We start from the raw sequence: 21,512 nt of genomic DNA, 5'->3' as shown, positions 1-21,512 counted from the left end.
AACAACACTGCAACAGATTTCTTTGGGAGGAAGGGAGGGAGGAGTAATCAAACCACAAAGTACAGGACTCATTTTGACTTAGGGCACCTGAGAAAGATGCCTTTTGTGTTTGCTGAAATTTGAATGCACATCTACACCTGTTACCTCCTTGCAAATGATAAATGCACTGCTAAAAGTAACCCTCTTCAACACCTCTCTGTGCTCGGTGGCTGCACAGCTCTTTTGAGATGAGGGAGGAGTAGAGACCATAGTATATCTACAGGGTAAACAGACATCAGTATGGCCACTAAGGATGGTGCCTTGCACAGTCCTCTCGGCTAGAATGCACAGGCAAATATTTTTGCAAAGAATAGATGTTTTCCAAGCATTCATGCAACCAAAACCTCCTCCTACAAAGCAGATTAAACAGGGAGTGTGAACTTGGCCAGAAATGGAGGCATGTGGCATCCAAACTGAGTGTTCATGAGGACTGCTCTCAGCCAGGTGTGTCCTGCTACTGAGACTGCCAGGAATTGAAACTCAGCGCAGATAAACCCCACCACTTGTGCATGCTGCTGTCATGTTTGCTGTTCCTTTCAACTGTTTCCTCTAGCCTATGAGTATTATTTGAACTTGCCTGGTTTTGAACTTCAGCCAGTTAGTTCCGAGCTATGTGCCAGTCTCTGCTGACAGGGGATGGATTATTCCATTGCAGTGGTCAGTTCAGGAAAAGCATCAATCTGGAGCTTAACATCATTCAAAGACTGGAGGTGTTGTAGTCAATAGCTTAATCACTGCTTATGTACTGAAGGCAGAGGGGAGAGACTGGTACCCTACTGAAGCTGTCATAGAATCCTAGAATCAAGCAGGTTGGAAGAGAGGTCCAAGCTCGTCAATCCAACCTAGCACCCAGCCCTGGCCAGTCATCTAGACCATGGCACTAAGTGCCTCAGCCAGTCTTTTCTTGAACACTTCCAGGGACTGCGACTCCACCATCTCCCTGGGCAGCCCATTCCAATGCCAATCACTCTCTCTGCCAACAACTTCCTCCTTACGTCCAGCCTAGACCTCCCCTGGCACAACTTGACACTGTGTCCCCTGTTCTGTTGCTGCTTGCCTGAGAGAAGAGCCTAACCCCTCCTGGCTACAACCTCCCTTCAGGTAGATGTAGACAGCAATGAGGTGTGCCCTGAGTGTACTCTTAACCAGGCTGAACACCACCATGAGAAGGCTCTTAGGAAAAGGATGTGAAGTCCCTAACTCATTAGGGAGTGCTTAGAAAAAAAGTCACAGCCAAGTTTCATTGCCTGTGGCATACACAGAAAAATCCTCCTAGATGGTCACTAACATCATCTCTCTATAAAAGTCCCTTATTACAGATCCATCACCTCCATTGCAGCTGTGGGCTTCAATTTATTGGCCAAAAGGTTAGCCCCAATCCAGGCTTAAAAAACAAACACTAGTTGTCATTTAGTGATTCAGAGATGAGAGTTCCTTCACCATTTCTTTTTAAGATTATCCCATCTGTCAAGATTTGATACTTGGGCAAAGCTGTTTTCTTAAGCAGCTACTTTTCTAGAAATGCTGGCAGCCTCCTTCCCCTTCATCTCTCTCCAGCAGTGGGTCCTAATGCTGTGTTCTGCAGTGAGGTGGGGAGGATCATCTCTGGTTTCTCTCCAGCTGAGCCATCATGGAGAAGGATTCTTCATAGAATCACCAACTCAATTTGGTTGGAAAAGATCATTGAGCCCAACCATTATCTAGCTCTACCTCCAGTGCTAAACCTTATCTCTCAGCACCACATCTTTGCCTCTTTTAGTCACCTCCAGGAACAGAGATTGAGCCACCTCCCTGGGGAGCCTGTTCCAGTGATTGAGATCCCTTTCAGGAAAGAATTTTCTTCTAACATCAGACCTGAAACTGCCCTGGTGTTCTTTCCATCCCTCTTACCAGAAAGCCATGGAGGCAGGAGCTCACAGAAGCTTTAAGCAGAATGTCTCTCTGAAAAAGTTCAGGCAAGGCTCATCAATGGATCTGGAGATCAGACATCTCAAATGAGTTATTCAGAAAGTCCACTCACTGGATTTTGTAGGTGCTTGTAAGGAAGTAAAATAATATGTATGTTTCACAGTCCCCCCATACCTTTTGTGAAGGGTTATAACACATTTCTGGTGTCTGCCCAAAGCTGCTGAGTTTGTACCTTAAGATCTGTGTTCCCCACTCAGCAACTTTCCAGATATCCTCTTCGCTGCCAAGGTTCCTGTTTGCTTGTTTGAGAACTGCTTGTGGATGTTCAGTCATTAGCTGTGTCATCCTGTTCACTGACTGCTTAGAAAGTGCAGAGACTCTTTTCTGAGAGAGTTCCTGGGAAACACTTGCTGCCAGATTCCTACTTTGAGTACTTCACTGCCAGATGAGTTAAGAGGCAGCATCTTTGAGCTTGAGGTGAACAACTTAAGACAGCGTTTCTATCCCCAGTTAAAAATGGAATTGAATTAAATTATGCCCTTGGATTGTCTTTAAGTGACAATTAAAAACTTGTTCTGGGAAGTAAATATTGATGCCTTATGATTGCTTTAATTGTATTTTTCCATCTGTATTCCCTGTTGATTAGCAAGGTGATTTCTGTTTGCTTTGCCAGTAATTACACAATCTGCTGTAACGAGTTGTTCCCAAGCAGCACCAGAATCCAATTTGTATTCTTGGGAAAATTATCCTAAAAGCAGGAGGATTTCATCCAGTTTCTGTTCAGAAAAGCAGGGTGGCAAAAACATAGCTGAGGGAAAGTAAAAGTAATACAACTGTCACTTGGGGAAGTATCTTTGGAGTGACCTTATTAGTGCTCTCTGCGAGGTATCCAAAATCCGTGGGTTACAGCTACTTCACTGTGCATTTTTTGACTCATTTTCTTCTCAAAGCAAATGCTTATGTGGGGGTTTTGAAGATGTCTCAGCACACATTCTTCCAGGCCTCTGATGATAGCCTAAACCTCCCAGATAACTAAGAAGAAAGAGAATCCTGCTCAGTGATCCAGGAATCCTGGCTTGGAAGGGTGGGGGGGAAGTCTGGTTTGCTACACATTAGCTACTTTAGGATAAGAATCCACACGAAGATGAGATAAGTGGTTTTAAAGCGTGTTAGCAGGACACCCAATGCTGTAAGCCTCCCTTCTACCTCCCTGCATTTTATCTCAACATAACACATGGAAAAACATCCAAATGCCTTATCTTGCTTTGCACCTCATGTCAGTTACCACACGGGTGCTAAAAGCAGGGCACCCAGGCTTTGTAAGAGGAAGCATAAGCTCCGTTTCAGACAAGGACAAAACCCACTGCAGCTGCAGGGAAATGGTCAGTAAGCAAGGGTGAGGAGAAAGGTCCAGTAAACAAAGATGAGATGAACAGTCCAAAGGTGTAGCTCACCACCTGCCAACACCTTGGGAATTGGTTGCAATGTGAAGAAACACTGCAATTACTGAAAAATTTCCATTGCTGGGAGAGAATTTCAACTTCTAGGGGTGAAGAGGCCTGTCTCAACTCAAATTGTGCTGAACTAGCTTTACCAGCCACTTTTATTTCTTCAAGTTACTTAAAACTTAAGCACTTTTCAATGTCCTTTTTTAGAAGAACATGCTTGAGAGGAAAATAATAAATACAGCCTTGGAATTCTTGCATACAGCTTGCTTGGCCCTTTCCATTCAAATCATAGAATCAAGCAGGTTGGAAGAGACCCGCAAGCTCAGCCAGTCCAACCTAGCACTCAGCCCTGTCCAGTCAACCAGACCATGGCACTAAGTGCCCCAGCCAGACAAATTCCTTATATTGTGGTGTTCTCCCTTGTGTGGAGGATCAGAGCTGGGAGAAATGTGGGGGCTGTATTTAACAGCCGTGACAGAGTCCCCCCATGCTCTCTAGGGACAGAAGAGGATTGTCCTGCAGCTCCTCTCCGTAATGACCAGCAGCTTTGCAAGCCCAGCTCTTGCAAACTGAAAATGTCTTCCCAACAGCCTTCTGGCTCCAGCCAGGATGACCTGCTGCAGCTCAAGAGAGTGATGCTAGAGGGAGAGGGAAAGAAGAAATTAATTAGAGAAGCTGCTTGCAGAGGTGCCAGGAAATCTTCAGTAACAGGGAGGGAGAAATCAAAGGAACTGACATGAAACTTGAAAGCTCTGCCCTAGTGGTATAGAGACATTGTGCTGAACTCCAACTCTGGTATGACTGGCTCTGGGGTGCTTTGTGTTAAGGCAAATTAAGATGAGGTCTCCTAATTCCAATAAATTCTCATAGAATCATAGAATAAAGCAGGCTGGAAGAGACCTCCAAGATCATCCAGTCCAACCTATCACCCAGCCCTGTCCAATCAACTAGACCGTGGCACTAAGTGCCTCATCCAGGCTTTTTTTGAACACCTCCTCTTTTAACACAGAGGATATTTTGTCAGTCACTGCATTGCCCCCTTCAGCAGATAAATCAAATGATGTGCTTTAGCCAGCATTATTTGTTCAAATACATATCTTCATTGTGCTATTTGATCTGGGCATAATGTAATCACCTTTGATTACAGATATTGCTATCATCTGCTATGCTTGTAATTAATTAATCACCATTTAATTAATTGCCTATTGTAACACATCAGCTGTGTTGCCACCAGGTGATGCCATTTTCTATTAGCAGGCTATTGGAGTCTCCTCCCACCCCAGGTGTGGCCACTTTGCCCTCCCTGCCCACTCCCCTTTATATTCTGCCCCAGCAAAGCTAGAAGCTCCAAGTTAGGCCCGTTGTGGGCCAAGGGATCCTCTGCCTGGCATCTCTGGTGAGTCCCCATGGTGTGCACCGGGTGAATTGGTGGAGGATTTCAAAGGCCGGGGGGCCTGGTGGCCCCCCGGCTCGCTAGGGTTAGGCTCAGCAACCATTGCAATGTCCAGCGTCATCCACGGGTGCTGGGTGTGTGTCCTTGCTGGAGCTGATTTCTTTTTTTCTGGCAGAACCAAGAATTCTCTAATTCTTCAGTCTCTTTCTATCATAGCACACTCAATGCAATATCTGGATCAGTCAGGTTCCAGAAGCTAGCCACACAGAGGTGGTTCTCAAGCTAAGGCAGTCATACTTACCACATCGACTTGGCATTCGTCACCTTGGTCTGGAACCTCTGCTTAAAGTATAGAGATGAGAACCAGAAAGGAAGCTATGAAGTGTTCAGAGTTTCACAGCCTTAGTTCCAACAGTAGATGGGGAAACAAAAAATAACTAGAGGAAATACCCTGGGCAAGGGAGGGAAAAGAGCAGTGTATGGTGTTTGTTAACCTGAATTGTAAGAAGTAGCATCAGGCTTTCCAGGAGATAGTTTGTGTTTGTAATTAATCTGGGCACTTATGTAGCCCATTGTATGATAGAGCACTCCACAAGCAGTAATGAACTCTGCTGCCAGGGAGAGAAGCTCTTCATTAACTCGTTTCCAGGCACGTTTTCATCTCCATACCAGACTATCTCCAGAGCAGCCCTAAGGATTTCCTGGTCTTTACTTGAATCGGAGGATTGTGATTCAAGGAAACAGGTAGCAGAGGGGGGAATTTGGTTTAGGTCACTTTAGTCTCTCTCCAGTTTGGAGACTGTCTTTTAACTTTATGTCCTTAAGTCATTGCATGCAATTTCTGGATTGCCAGGTGCAATCACAGCGTCAGGCACCTGTATGGCAGAAAATGCAATGTCAGAGTGAAAGGGTGAAGAGGTGTTTTAAAAATGTTACAGTAAAATCTGCTCCAAAGATGCTAAATCTCAGAACCACAGAATGGTAGGGGGTGGGAAGGACCCCTAGGGATGATCTAGTTCAATGCCCCTGCTAAAATAGGTTCACCTAGATCAGGTTGCACAGGAAAGTGTCCAGGCAGGTTTTGAAAGTCTTCAGAGGAGACTCCACCACCTCTCTGGGTAGCCAACTCCTGTGCTCTGGCACTCAAACTGAACAATTTTTTCCTTCTGTTTAGATGGACCTTCCTAGGTCAGTTTGTGCTCATTGTCCTCTGTCCTGTTGCTGGGCACCACTCTTCAAGAGTCTGGCCCCACACTCTTGGCCTTTCACCAGGCTGAGAGATTGAAAAGCATTGATAAGATCCCCTCTTGTTCTTCTGCAGCCTAAACAGCCCCAGGTCTCTCAGCCTCTTCTCACAAGCACGGTGCTCTGGGCCCCTGGGCATTCTGACAGCCCTCCACTGGGCTCTCCACAAGTTCCCTGCCTCTCTTGAACTGAGGGGCCTGGAACTGAACACAGTACTCCAGATGTGGCCTCACACAGGGGGACACCAACCACATCCAAACTCTTCTCCCAGGAGTGTTTTAGTGTGGCAAAGAGAAGTTTCATAGATTTCAGTTCTGAGGGAAAATGTGCCTTTACCTGTAGTTTTTATGTGTATTTGGGGCATGGCTCCAGTTCACATTTTGTTCCTTTGCAAATCAAGGGGAGCAGCTTGGGACCTCAGGTCTGGCTTTTTAAAGACGCTTGGCTGTAGCTCAGGATGTGAAGGTTGCTGTGAGTAGTCCTGTGCTTGGCAGCAGTGATCAGGAGAAACCAGACTGGATTGAAGAGAGGCACCTAAAGTAATCCAAGCTCTCTTTCCTCTATTTTTTGTGGGTTTTTCAGCACAATTACAGAGGGAGAGGCAGGTGTTCCTGGGGCACACAAAAGCTCTTTGAAAGCACTGGGCACCCGCATTAGCTGAACCTGCTTATTTAAATAAGTGGCTAAAGCTTTCAACTCAGCTGCTGTGCTCCCTTCTGGATGTCCTTTTTCCCCTCCTCCCTTGCCTCTAATTTGAACAAGCAGGTTAATTTGATGAACTCCCTAGCTGCATAAAGCATATGCTCTTGCCCAAACTGGGAAAGAGGTCTCTTCTCCTCCAGACAGCAGCTTGCAGGGTATCACTCCCAGCTGTGTGCTGCAGCAGGCAGACATTTAGGTGAGGTTTCTGTTGTTCTCATGGATTTTTGGATTTATATGACCAGCCAAGGAGGATTTTTAATGCTGGTCAGGCAGAGCTCCTTGTTCCCTGGGCTCTGCTATTAATTCATATCAGTGCTGATCTAGGGTTAATTAAAAATGTTATCTACACCAAGTAGCAGCTACCTTTGAGTAGCAGCACTCAGGTCTGCTTCCAACTCAGACCAGCAGATGCTTGCTGGTTACTTGAATGTCATGCTTTTAGGCTGGTGGAAGGGAACACCAGAAAAAGAGAGGAGATGCCTGTGTTCCTACTCAAACCCACCTCCTAACTGTGGGAAACTCTTGTCAGCCTCAGGTGAAAAGCTGCTCCCAAAGTCTGCGTCCTTTGGAGTGCTGCCACCAGCACAATTCCATGGCTAGGGGACTGTGTACGTGCTACTGATGCATATTGAACTGCTTTAAGGATGCATGGGCACAGGAGGGATCCCCATGGCTAGTTTAATGCAATAGCTACTTGGAAAGAAGAGTCTGGGGGCTCTTGACTAAAGACCATTTCTCCTGTGTGTGCTGGAAGAAAGCTGTGTTATTGCTCTTCCTACTTTATAATTGTTTTTCTTCAGCCTTAAAATTCTCTTCTGACAGCTTTGGTGGGGTTTACATTGCTTTTCAACACTGATTTCTGAAGTCACTGTCAGATAATGAAGACATATGTGCCTATTGTGTAGCTTTATCTCTCTGTTCATAGAGAATAATTTAACAGCCCAAACCACTGCATAGCTGTTGACTGCTGAATTACTGTGAGCATCAATATGATCACACTGGGAATCCAACACTACAGGGATGCCACCTGGGTACCATCACATGAGTTGTATTCCTTGTCCCAGGAAAAACAATATTCCACTGAAACAGTAAAAAATAACATAAAGTGGCAATTACTGAAAACAAAACAGCATCCACATACCTGGACAAGACTCTTCTTTGGTCTAATGCAATCTAGAAGTAGACTGATAAAGGAAGGAAGAAATGAAGGCATTAATCTTGTTAGAATGTGATCAGGAAGAACTCTGGAGAGTTACCAATGAGGCAAGCCTCTCTTCAGAGCTCACTGCCTGTGTTCTAGCAGTCTAAATTCGTTGATTCTTCTTGGTTCTTTCCTTGGAAACACACATGATTGTCATACAATGGAGCACATCAGATCTGTGCTGTGATGCCTCTAAGCCACAGAGATGACAGGAAGCTGGCTGGCAGAGCACCAGCCACACACCTACTGGTCCCCCTGGCTGCTGTTTCTACTGTTCAAGGCAGTCACAAGATTTTTAAAAATCTCATTTTTTACTCGAGCAGAAGACAGAAAATGGCAAAAGAATGAGAGCTCTGTGGTGCACTTCTTCCTGCCTTTACCCATCTCCAGGAAATGTCACACAAAGCATTGTACAGTCTGTCTTGGTAAACCTGCATGTGCAGAAATACACAAGTACAAAATACAGAGGGAGTGCAATAAGGATGCAGAGAGAATTAGAAATGCATAGAACCATAGAATCAGTCAGGGCTGGAAGGGACCACAGGGATCATCTAGTTCCAACCCCCCTGCCGTGGGCAGGGACACCCTACCCTGGAGCAGGCTGGCCAGAGCCTCATCCAGCCTGGCCTTAAACACCTTCAAGGATGGGGCCTCAACCAGCCCATTCCAGCCTCTCAGCACTGTCCTGCTGAACAACTTCCTCCTTCCCTCCAGTCTGAATATTTTTATAGTTACATAGATAAAACCATCTCTGGGCAAAGAAAGGAAGGAACGAGGGCAAAACACTTCCCTAAATGCCAGAGTCAGAAAGCTCATCACTCTCAGCCTGCTTACAATGGGAAGAAGGTAAAGCATGTAGGTAACATCAACACAGCTTTGCCTGAGCTTTGCTGGGAAACTCTACCATTGAGCTGGGCAGTAAGTTCTGATTCTTTAAGGGTCTCTCTTCTTTAGAGGTGGAGTTAGTATTGGGAAATGTCTGAGAGCACTGAGGCTGGGGTCTTGTTGGGCTGTGCTGAGATGATCTGAGGAGAGCAAAAGGGAATTGCTGCCAACCGATTGAATTCCTAGCCTGTGGGACGGGTGAGAGTTTTGCTGTCATGTATGGAGGCAGAGTTGCATATACTGATTTATGAAGGCCAATCCCCATCTTAGGAGCCCTCCTTGCTGGCCAGGTTGTACACTGGGGCTCATGCTAGCAAGAAAACTCCAGTGGCAGTGTTGTCCTGGGGACTTTGGAGGCACTGACTGAACAGCAAGTTAAGCATACAAGTAGCAGTCTAAAGCTGATGTGAAGAATATTATTACTTGATTAAGTTAATGGTAAGTTTTAGGTGAAGAGCTTCTTAGTAAGATCTAACAGGTTATATAAAGACCCTCAAGGGAAATGCTTGAAGCAGAGCATCTGCAAAAGTGAACAATAATAAGGCTCCTTGGGTCAAAATAAATAGGATGAGAGACTCTTTAACTTGCATGCTGTGAGAAAGGTGAAGGTGAGGTGAAAGCTCAACACCAAGCTGAGCATTTTATGGGAGATGGTTCCAAGGAGTAGTGACTCCTTAGGATCCACCTGCTCTCCACACTGCTGCCTGGTATTCAAAGGTATTTTTCTGAGACACCTATGAAACTATTTGCAAAGCATTAGTGAAAGGGTTTGGAATGTGGGCCACCTTGAGAATCTGCAGGTTACGCTGGCCCTGGAGGTGTTTTCTGGGTGCCAGCACATTTCTGACACTGAGCAAAGTACAAAGCAGTATCTTACAGCACCTCTGGGCTGTGCAGCCTTGTAACAAAACAAACAAGAAAAAACTAAGGGAAAGAGCTGACCTCACCTTTTGCTGTGATTATGTGGGGCAGTCAGCACCAATTTTGAAAACTGCTTGATTTTCTTCCTAAAAATAGCCTCTGGGTCACTTTTAATCAAGTCCAAATGGCCAAGTCCCTGCGCTAGTGATTCTCTTATAAATAAAGTTTGACAGGGATACCTTCAAAACCATTTAAACAAGTTGTCTCAAACTCAGTCCTGATTCCAGCCTTGTAAATCATTGCCAAGTATCACACAGCTTCATGGCCTAATCCTCTGAAGAGATATCTAATGCTGTGTAAATCTGTGTCAGGAGGACAGCAGCACCTGTGATGTGTTTCAGGGTGACATTTACTGCACTCTAAAGAGAACTGTAACCCTCTCAGATCCAAAGCCTGGTCTTGCAGGATTTGAACAGTGTCTCTTGCCTTGAGAGAAAGGGAAGTTATGGGACATAAATCCTGGATGAAGGAGAAGGCACACAGATGTGTGAACCAAGGCAGTTAGAAGACCTTGAGAAGCTCTGACTTTGAGTCGTTGTGAGTGAAATGCACTCTCTATGGCCATTTTACAGATGATATGTGAGGATATGGAACTGGAACAGGCTTCTCTGGGAGGTGGTTGAATCCCCATCCCCAGAGGTGTTCAAAAGAGGCAGAGATATGGTGCTGAGGCACACGTAGCATCAAACTAGGTGGAGTTTAGAGTTAGCTAGTGCTTGAACTTGATGATCTTAAAGGTCTTTTCCAACTGAAGCCATTTTATGACTATCATCTTGGTTTCTCTCACTGAGGATGCTGTTTTCTCATACATATATATGCACATATATAAGCTGTTTCACTTGCAGCTTCAGATACAGGATGTAATCATTTGGTAAGAAATAGGGAAGAGAGTAAAAGAATGAGTGTTGCTTCAGTTTGGAAGCATTGGTGAGTTTGAGATGGTTTTTAAGTTAAGGCCAGATTCCATCTTTATCTGTGATCATCGACTGAGGAAAATTGTGGTGAAAAAAGCATGTCAAGCTTAGAGCACTACTTGCTTTGAAATAACTACTTAGGCATGCTCATGTCATGGGTTCAGATCTGCTTTCTTAGAGCTGGAAGCAAAGGCTTCATGGGTGATTTTTACCCACCCCACCCCCCCAAGTGTGTAAGGGACCTAAGACATCAGACCTTGAATCCTATCTGCCTGTCTACTGTGATGTTTTTATAGCACACTCATCTCTAAAATGTTTATGAAGAGCTTCCTTCCGTGTCAGCTGCTGAGTCTGTACAAGGAAGGTGAGTTTGTCACACCTTGTTAAGGAGTGACATGTTAAAGCATGACAGCCTCTGCACCACTCAGTCGTCTGCAGAGGTGAGCTGCCTTATTCTGGCAGATAACCAAGCTCCTGCAACTGGCCCAGGCTTGGTTTCTCTGAGACCTTCTGTGCTTAGGCTTGCTGTCACCCACAGGCCACAGTAAAGCCTTCAATAGGTAAATCAGACATTGAACAAGATTCACAAAGATGCTTATCTGGGCAGATAGTGCTTGGACATGAAGAAATGCATATTCCAGAGAAAGGTTGTTCCACAGATGCTAGCTTGTGACTTACAGGACCAGGCACATCTTGCCCTGCTTTGTCACAGACCTCAGGGGTGATGCTGGGCTGGTCAGCCAGCAGGGTGATCAGAGGAAAAGCGAAGAGGAATGTTTGCCACCAGAGCTGTCTGCCTCCACGGAGTGCCCTAGAGTTTCCTTTTACAGCAAGCACCTACTCTTCACACGGTGTAGAAGAACCCCTGGGTTTAGACTTAGCTGCTGCCTCTAACACCACAGTAAAACACAGTCCTTCCAGATAAGTTTTGCACAGTCCTTCTGCTGAGTGTGAGATAATCTGATCCTGTGCTGACTGGGGCTGTGAAAACAGCTCAAATCAAAGGGCAGTAAGGCAAGTGTGGTAAGCAATATGCATAGATGTCTCTTTTCTAAGGCAATTAAATGTTATGATGTGTACATATTAATTCTTTGGGGGGGTTTTAATGGATGCAAATTGGCCTGTTACTTATTGTGGTAGAAACCTGATTGTTTCTCACTCCCTGCTCAGTAAGAATTCAGACTCTGAGCACTGATTTGAGCATGCAAATCCCAGTTGCTCCATGTCTTCATTCACCTGACCTGTACTCTCCACTGCTATCCAGTTCGGCCATACTGCAGCCTTGTATCTGATTGCTTGGCACTACAAAAGCTCTGAGAACAAGAGCAGCACTGGAACTCCTCTGTGCCATCTTCAGCTTTGAAAACAGGTGCTTTATTTTGAAGAAAGAGTATTTGAGAGACGTGAACCTCAACACAGAACACTTATCATAGAATCAACCAAGTTGGAAGAGACCTCCAAGATCATCCAGTCCAGCCTAGCACCCAGCCCTGTCCAATCAAAAAGGAAACTTTCCAACTTTCCTTCTCCTTTTGAGGCTGTGCAGAGACCAGAAAAAGTGAAAAGTGCAGAATCAGTCAGGTCCATAATACTTCAAGAGTCTACAGTCTGTAGCTGCAGTCTAGAGCACTACTTTCTCATCAGTAAATTTGAGATTGGTCATTAAAGAATAATACTGGAATCCTTGATCTCTACTGGAAATGGTCAGATCTTACAAGTGTTTTCATACAGAGAGCTCTAAATTGTAACATGTGCATAACTCATTTACAGTAGGAGGAGTTACAGACACTTTGAAGGAACCTACAGCACAGGCATCACAGCTCAGGGACATCTCTGGCTGTCATCTCCTTTCTCATCCACTGTGGGCAAGCTGACATTAAGAGGATTTCTGTGCACTTAGTTAAAAGCAAACCAGCAACTTTGAGTCTATTTCTGTGTAGTTTACATAAAAGTGGAACCAACATTTTGTACATCTCTAAGAGTTCTGCATGTGTCTGCATGGAAAAATCTTCTTTTTATTGTGTCTATGTAAATACAATGAAATGGCTTCCATTTAAGATTCCCACACACACTATCCCACTAACCAGCTCTTTCTTTTCAGGAAGGAAGGTCAGAAGAGAGGCAGATGGCAAGTGTGTACTAACACTCTGGGTTTTTGCTTTGTGTCTCCATGCAGGTCTCTTTGATTAGCCTCATTGCCAATACACTTGGATACTCTGAGATGGGTCCCATTAAATCCCTCAGGACCCTCCGAGCTCTGCGGCCATTAAGAGCATTGTCACGATTTGAAGGGATGAGGGTAAGAGCACATAAAGCACCAACCAAAGCTTAACTGTGTGACATCAAAATTGTAACAGGGAACTGTTGCATGTGGCTTTGTCTTAGTTTTGCCTGCCAAAGGAAATGAATGGTAATGCTGTATGAAAACAACAGAATCAGAAATCCCTCCTTTGCCTTGATTATAATTACATCATTACAGCTTTATCCCCTGGTGGATTTAGTGCTGAACTAATCCTGCTGCCTGACTTGTCATGTGGAACTTTAAAAAACATTTTTTTGACCAAGGAAACATCTGGCTAACAATTACCTCTCAATTATAAGGTGCATCAGGGGAATAGCCAAGCTACAAGTTTGTTCCATGCCTTTGACATGTATTAAAGTGAGACTGACTGGGAAAGTTCTTAATTACTCTTTTACTAATATTTAAAGAAAAAAATAGAAATTCTAGAGACAGAGAAGGAAAATGAATGAATATATACAAACCTTTCCTTTGAACAGACTGCAGGTTTCGTGTATTAGTGGATTCATGGATTAGTATTAAAACCATGTATCTTGGGTTTCTTGCTCCATCTTGTGCACCCACCTCTTTTCCTTCTGCATTCTTTTGTGATGCAACTATACCCAAGCAGCAGAGCTGTTTATTTGTTAAGCCTACCTCCTACACTGGTCAATTATTGTCTAGATAAGCAAGTTATTTAACTCTTTGCACCATGCATGCCTTGCAGATGATGACAGCTGTGTTCTAAATGAGCTGGGCTTGCTGCTAATCTTGCAGATTGCACAGCAAGATAAAGCAAATCTGTGACAAAATTACTCATAAAGCAATTTATATTGTGTGACAATCCCAAATTCTTCTGCTAGGCCAACAAAAATCCTACAGCTTTCATAGTGAGGTATATTCAGGGTAAAGCTTTCTTGTAGACAAAATGTTAGTTTCAGTCATCAGAGACTAAAATGTGTAGTTCATGCACTAAGTTCCTAAAACTTAACTGTTCTCTTTATAATACCCTTTCAGTAAGACAAGCTTAGGGATGGAGAGACCAATGACTGATAGAACAAAAGAAATATGGTGAGAGAGAAATTCATGAGAATCCTGTACCCCAACTTTGCCTCTTCTGCTAATGATCAGATCTGGGGACCTAAGACTTGGTCCCACAGCCCCTGTAATTATCTAAATCACACTATTTTTGTGGGTGAAGACCAGATACAGCTGGCTGCAGATCATTCTCCTCTGTCTTAGGACTAAGATAAAAAGATTCATCTGATCATGCAAACCCAAACTGCGTTGTTCACCACAGTCTTGACAGCAAACACAGGCAATATTCTAAAGGTTATTCATAAGATAAGCCAAAAAGCAAACTCTGGATCTCAGCTGGCACAAAGTGATGGTGCACAACTTATATTAGTTAAAGCTCTCACTCCTATGCCATATGATGACCTCACTCCAGTCTTTATTAACTGTTCACAAATTAAGCAAAAGTTGGTATCAGCAGAAGCTGCACTGGTTTAACTACCTGAGTGGTTTGTGCATGGAATCTCAAATCAGTTTAAACCTGGATTTTGAAGACTGAGCTTCTACTGATGGATTTGCAAGTTCAGGTGGAAACCTTTTAAAATATTCTAAGCTAGCATCAGAATGTTCATGCATGATTTTATACCACCTTAAACCCTGTTAGGACTCTATGATTCAAACCTGAAAATCCATGGGAAGAGTAGTCCAAAGCATCACAAAAAGTAAAACTGAACTAGGAAAGAACATTAAAAACTTCACATTTCTGAGACTAGAATCATAGAATCAAGCAGGTTGGAAGAGAGCTCCAAGCTCACCCAGCCCAACCTAGCACCCAGCCCTGGCCAAGCAACCAGACCATGACACTAAGTGCCTCAGCCAGGCTTGGCTTTAACACTTCCAAGGACAGCAACTCCACTACCTCCCTGGGCAGCCCATTCCAATGCCAATCACTCTCTCTGACAGCAACTTCCTCCTAACATCCAGCCTAGACCTCCCCTGGCACAACTTGAGACTCTGTCTCCTTGTTCTGTTGCTGGGTGCCTGGCAGCAGAGACCAACCTCACCTGGCTACAACCTCCCTTCAGACAGCTGCAGACAGCAATGAGCTCTGCCCTGATCTGCCTGTAATGCACACCCCCAGCTCCCTCAAACAGAAACAAAACAGAATGCAAGAAAAATAGTCCCTGTTGGGGATGTCTCATCTGGAAGGTCACTGGAAAGGTTGGACAGCAGAACTCCTCTGTTGTCCAAGCTTCTTGGAATATCTGAATGCAGGAGCCCCTCACAGAGTTGTTTGAGTCAACCTGGAATTAGCAGAGATTTAGCAAGATACTGTCTTGGTGGAGGAGATCTTAACTTGGCATAGTAAATTGTCTCAGCCCAGCAAGTTTCATTCCTAACATGCTCATACTTGCAGCTCCCTTGATTCCTGACTCAACATCCCTTTTCTTCTGTGTTCCATGGCTGCAGCTGAAATATATTGAGTCATTCTGAGCCATTGGAGCTACTGCTTTAGCTTGTAAACGGTGATAAAGCATAATTGGGAGTACGTGCTGCTGGAAAATCAAATAATTTTGTTTTCAGTTTGCCTAACCACACTTAACATGACGAGGGACAGTCAGACCTTTCATTATTAGGAGTTCATATGCTCCAAAATGCACAGGGAAATTGCCAGAGCAGTGATGGATTAAATAATGATAATGTTGAGAAACAAACACTGACAGTAAGAAAATAATAATTGTTTGCTCTATTATAATACCTTTTTCTTGAGTAACTGAAAGATCTGCATGGCTGAAACATGAGCACAACAGTTCTCATTTGGACTCCAGTAAGAGACTTATTTTAGTGATGCTGTACTTAAATTTTGGAAACAATTGGGCTTGAGGAAAGGGCACAGAGTAGCACTTGGATGTCCAAGAGGACTCATTACTGTCAGACTTCTCCTGTCTTCAGACAAGCATCACTCAGTTTGCCACAAGCCTCAGCAGCTTCCATTCCACATGTGCTAGTTTGAAGCAAGCTGGAATGTTTTGGTACAAGAACTAGATAACAGGCAGTGAAATGAAAACAATTGATGTCAACTTCTCTCACAGTCTCGCTGAGAGCTCTGGGAAGAAGTAAACTTTCTCCATTTTGTTTTCCTTCTGCCTTTGCCTTCAGACCTGGTCACATCTCATTAACCTTGCTCCCACTAACCTTGCTCCCTAACCTCTTGGCTGCACCTCTCTTCTTCCTGAGAACTGGGGACTCAGGTTTCTGGGAGGGGAGTTGTGCTTTTGTATTGTTTATCCTTTGTATATTTCTGTATATAATTGTATATAACTGTATATATTGTAAATAGCTGCTTGTAAATTCTGCTAGCTGTAAATAAATTGCTTCATCTATATTCCCAGGGTCCCTCTGAGTTAGCTGGGGCAAATACAAAGTGTGGGGGGGCGGGGTAACCCCCAAACCATCACATTTTTTGATACAAAAGCACAACTCCCCTCCCAGAAACCTGAGTCCCCAGGAGGGGCTCTCAAACCACCCCAACACCTCCCCTGGCCCTCTCAACCTTACCCCAGTTCTCAGGAAGAAGAGAGGTGTGGCCAAGAGGTTAGGGAGCAAGGTTAGTGGGACCAAGGTTAATGAGATGTGACCAGGTCTGAAGGCAAAGGCAGAAGGAAAACAAAATGGAGAAAGTTTACTTCTTCTTCCCAGAGCTCTCAGCGAGACTGTGAGAGAAGTTGACATCAATTGTTTTCATTTCACTGCCTGTTATCTAGTTCTTGTACCAAAACATTCTAGCTTGCTTCAAACTAGCACACCACAAAAGGCCTACAAAATAAGGCTGAGCTTTTGCCATCCTGCCTCTCTATTCCCCCAAAAGCCTCCAGCAAGAGCAGTATTGCAGCTTACAACCCAAGAGGTTCCATGCACAAGCCACCGCTCAGCCTCCCCCACTGATTTCCAGGTCATATTAGAGCTCAGTGCAAATTAACTTAGGTCTGCCTGTCCCAAATCATGAAGTTCCCCATGTCTCCTCATTTGCTGCTCATCAAGGAATTATTGCCAAGGTGCCACTTCCCTACAAATTTATTTCCAGCAAGGCAGGTTATTGCAGTATTTTAAAAGGATGAGTGGGATGATGATAGACCATTTAATGTGAAAATGATACCAGGCAAAGTCATGGTGAGGCTGCTACAAGATACATGCAGGAAAGGAATAGCATAATTAATGCTAGTTAGCATGATTTCATGGGAATAGTTCTTGTAAAGCTGATCTGGCCCTTTGATTTGATTACAAATTATGCTGATGACGGTAACTGTGCTGATAAAATATCCTCAGATTTCAGAGAGGAACCTGATACCCTGGGACAGGGATAAAAACATGAGCTTTGTTCCAAGACAAGTAAAGATGCTCCACATTTATTTCAAATGGATGATGGATCTCCTAAAGTAGCTGTAAACAGTGATGCCACTGTAAACTCAGTGATGAGTGCCTCAGGGTGGGGAATCGTTCAGCACAAGAGCTGTCCTTAATCTGGACTTTAATGGCATCTGGAAGAAAATAGGAAACTCTTTGCTGGAGACAGACACAGTGAGTGGAGCAGTTAAGTGATGTTATGGATAAGGGAATTTTGCTGACTGATCTGAATCAGAGCAAAAACCAGATTGCTCCTACAGCAGCCATATTAATGAGCTACATAGACTGTACACCTGGGGAGAGGGAAAGTAGGGCACTCCAGGGGATGATTCTTGGAAAACAGCAGCTGAGATGGACTTAGGGACTGGGATAGCTGATCAAAAAGACATAAGCTCTTGGGCATGTCCAGTAAATGAGGTGACAGTCTGCAGGGATATAATCCAGCAAGCAGAGGGAGAGAGCAGTGCTTCACTACTGGAATTCCACCAAACTGCTGGTTGTGGGAAAGTCTCTGCAGGGAGATCCAGGGGTGATCAGAAATGTGAAGGAAAGATGACAGGTTATGTTAGTTACCAAAAGCAGTATTCAGTGGCAACTCACCTGCAGCAGAGATGGGAATGATAGGAGAAGATGCCTAACAGCAGCTGACTGATGCCTCAAGTGCAACACGTTCAACCTAAGAATGCAGCACTGCTTCTAACAGTGAGGGCAAAGGGCACCCAGAATAGATTACAAATTAGAGACTCTGGGTCTGTTATTTGACATCCTGACACTGTAAAAAGCTGCGCCCGGAGTTGGCAGGGGCTTATAGTCTGGCTCTGCAGTTACTGTGGGGAGTCTGGAGGACTCTGTGGTAGCAAAGGGAGGATTAACATATCGTTCAAGTCTCCCTGTGGATGGAAAGCCTCAATCAGCTGCAGCTGAGGAGGTGGCTCGTGAGATCAGGAGGGCTGGGGGCCAGGCACAGGCTACAGATCTGCACCACGGTGGCTTCGGGCAGAGGGTGGCTTTGTTTCTAGGCTATCCCTGAAGAAGTCACCCAGAAGGTAGTTTTACTTACAACACCATTGACAGAAACCAAGAAGTGTGAAAGCTTTTCTTAAGCATGGCTGTAGACATTGCTGTTCCTAGGTGCAGCAGGAATTCAGCCCTTTCCATGACAAGGTTTGCAGCTAATCTCTTAACACAAATCCAAGACAATGACTTGCCTCTGTGTGCCCAGGTCTTTATGTCCTCACGCTGGTCTCAGTGCAGATCAGCAGTGCTTCCAGCAGACCAAATGGCATCACACTGGTCTAAGAGCAGAAGAAGGGAGAGAAGAATGAAACCCCCTGTTAATAATTCAGTTGGAGAGGTGTTGCAGCATTTGCTCCAGCCTTGTGTCGTGTTTTATTATCTACAAACCACTGAACATAATTCAGCAGAAGGAGAAAAGCAGGATGCAAGCCTGGCCCTCTCTTGCACTGCTGAAACCTGAGTGTCTGTGTCCTGTCATGGGGCTTGTGGGTGGGAGCTGAGTTCATCAGCATATGTAACAGAAGAGAGTGGCTTTGTGCTGACATGGCTTAAAAGTGAATGAAAAACTTGTCTCATACAGCAGCAAAAGAAAGCTACTTTGGTAAAGGCTGAGGCTATATACAAATAAATCCTTGATTTAGAAGTTGCTTGTGATTTTGGTTAATGCAGAACATTTGGTCTTAAAACAAGAGGGATGTGGAGATGCTGGAGAGTGTCCAGAGCAGGGCCAGGAGGATGCTCAGAGGCTGCAGCAGCTCTGCTGTGAGCACAGACTGAAAGAGTTGGGGCTGTGCAGGCTGGAGCAGAGAAGGCTCCCAGGTGACCTTCTTCTGGCCTTCCAGGATCTGAAGGGGGCTACAAAAAAGCTGGGGAGGGACTTTTTAGGCTCTTGGGGAGTGACAGGACTGGGGGCAATGGAGCAAAGCTGGAGGTGGGGAGACTGAGACTGGACATGAGGAGGAAGTTGAGCATGAGAGTGGTGAGAGGCTGGAATGGGTTGCCCAGGGAGGTGGTTGAAGCCCCATGGCTGGAGGTATTTAAGGCCAGGCTGGCTGAGGCTGTGGGCAGCCTGCTCTAGGGTAGGGTGTCCCTGGGCACGCCAGGGGTGTTGGAACTGGCTGATCCTTGTGGTCCCTTTAAGCCCTGATGATTCTGTGATTCTAAATTCATTAATGTTCAAATCTGAAAGATAAAATTAGCTAAAAAAATCAAGCAATAAGATTTGAAAAGTCATCAGGAATAGAACTAGGGAGAAAATAAAGTTTGGTCAAGCAGCTTTTCCTGTGTGAAAATTAGCTTCATTCAGAGAAGCACAAAATACGAAGCTGGGTTTGGGCAGATTTACATAATTTTGCATTGTGCATTGTAGCTGTAGCTGAAGCTGCTGCTCCACATGCACCAATCCCACTTCACTCTTGCGGGTGCTTCTGTTCCTGGGCGACGCCAAAACTGGTGCGGAAAGAAATGGGACAGTAGAAGCCTGCCAGAACACTGGACACTAGTCCAAGAGAAAACAAGAGCTGACATCTTCTATAATCACATCCAATATTGGGAGAAAATTTGATTTGTATGGATCAATATCACCTTGTCTCAATTTCAGAAATGTAGATGGAGAAGAGCTTAGTGTCTGCCTGCCAGACTTTAATCTCCAAAGCATGAGACAGAGATGCAGACAAATCCGGACAGTGGGGCTGGTGTCTGCAGCAGTGCTGCCACACAGCTTTGCCTGGGCTGTGCAGCCAAAGCTGTCAGCAGGGAGGGGAAAACTACATTTTATGATACGGTGGTTGAGGCCCCATCCCTGGAGGCCAGGCTGGATGAGGCTCTGGCCAGCCTGCTCTAGCGTAGGGTGTCCCTGCCCCTGGCAGGGGAGTGGAACTAGATGATGGCTGGTGATCCCTTCCAACCCTGACTGATTCTACGATAGTGTTCTTCCCTCAGAACATGTGTCTAGTTGTGATGGTTTGGGAGTTACCCACCCCCACACAGAGTGAAATCACCCAGACTAGACTCGGCCAGCTGGAAGTTAAGGAATGAAGCTATATTTACAGCTTAGCACAATTTACAAGCAGATATATACACAACATTTACAGTTATATACAAGTTAAAATACAGAAACACACTAGCCCTCCCGGAAAATCAGATTGCCAGGAGGCTCCCGGCCCAAACCTCCTCCCCCTTCTCTCCTTCCCTCCCTTCAGAAATGGCAGATCAATCCCTGTGTATCTCTCCTGCTAAGTCTGCAGAGATCTGGGGTGAGATGTCAAAAAAGGACCATAAGGAGGTTAGAGGGAAATAAAGTTAGTTTGGATTAAAGAGTTAAGGCAGCGGCGACCACAGAGAGCAGAGCACCAGAAAGAAGGGAGAGGAGAGCTGACTGAGCAGTGTGTGAGCAGTGAGTGTATTGCCTCTAGTCTGCTTAGCTGCGTTTCTCAGCAGAAGAATGAGGGACACAGGCTACTCTTGTTTTTTTTCTTTCTTCTCACAGCTAAGGACTTCATTTCTCTCAGTAAAATATTCCAGTTAGCCTCAAACCAGCAGACCAGATTAACACTTGGCATGCATGAATGTCTTAGTGCTCAGAACAGTAAATGATGTGCATCTTGCCTACTGGAGGTACTGCTGCTGTAATGCTGCATTCAACCCTAACAGCTGGAGAGGGTCTGTAGAAGGTCTGGTTTATTTCTCCTGCGTGGCTTCAGGATGGTGTTTGTTGAGAAGCTCCTTCTGCTCCTGATTTTTCTGTGTGATTTTGCACAGGGATTTGCAGCCTTGCCTGAGATGGTCTGTAGGAACTTTACAGCATGTCACAATAAAACATAAAAAGAATGCATTTGTTATTAAATCAGGATGAGTTCACTGTTTTAATCATGCCTATGGATCAAACAGGGAGGCTGGCTTAGCACACTATGCCTCACTCAGTTACTGCTTACATAAGGAAAGTGTCTCACAGCTGGCGTTCACATCCCAGGCACCTTGGAGGGCAGAATTCAGTACCAGATATCAGAAATCTCTTTTTGCCCATTTGGAGACACTGTGATGTGCCCTACCTGTTTCTAATTAATTGTACCAATCCGAGAGGTAGTTTGACTGAAGTGTATCATCCGGTAGGTTCTGAGAGGTCGAGATGACATCACAGATT

The 21,512-nt window shown here is 44.8% G+C and overlaps 1 protein-coding gene across 2 annotated transcripts in view; it reads left to right on the top strand.

The window, feature by feature from the left end:
- SCN5A (sodium voltage-gated channel alpha subunit 5) overlaps positions 1-21,512 on the top strand; it is a 184,023-nt gene that overhangs the window by 144,106 nt on the left and 18,405 nt on the right. For both annotated transcript variants that reach the window (XM_064162881.1, XM_064162879.1), the window contains exon 21: positions 12,833-12,955. In XM_064162881.1, the coding sequence (XP_064018951.1) occupies positions 12,833-12,955 (123 nt within the window). The remainder of the gene's footprint in view (positions 1-12,832; positions 12,956-21,512) is intronic.

The sequence above is a fragment of the Pogoniulus pusillus genome, chromosome 23 (assembly GCF_015220805.1).
Source record: "Pogoniulus pusillus isolate bPogPus1 chromosome 23, bPogPus1.pri, whole genome shotgun sequence".
Taxonomy (NCBI): Eukaryota; Metazoa; Chordata; class Aves; order Piciformes; family Lybiidae; genus Pogoniulus; species Pogoniulus pusillus.
This window is presented reverse-complemented; position numbering and strand designations above follow the sequence as displayed.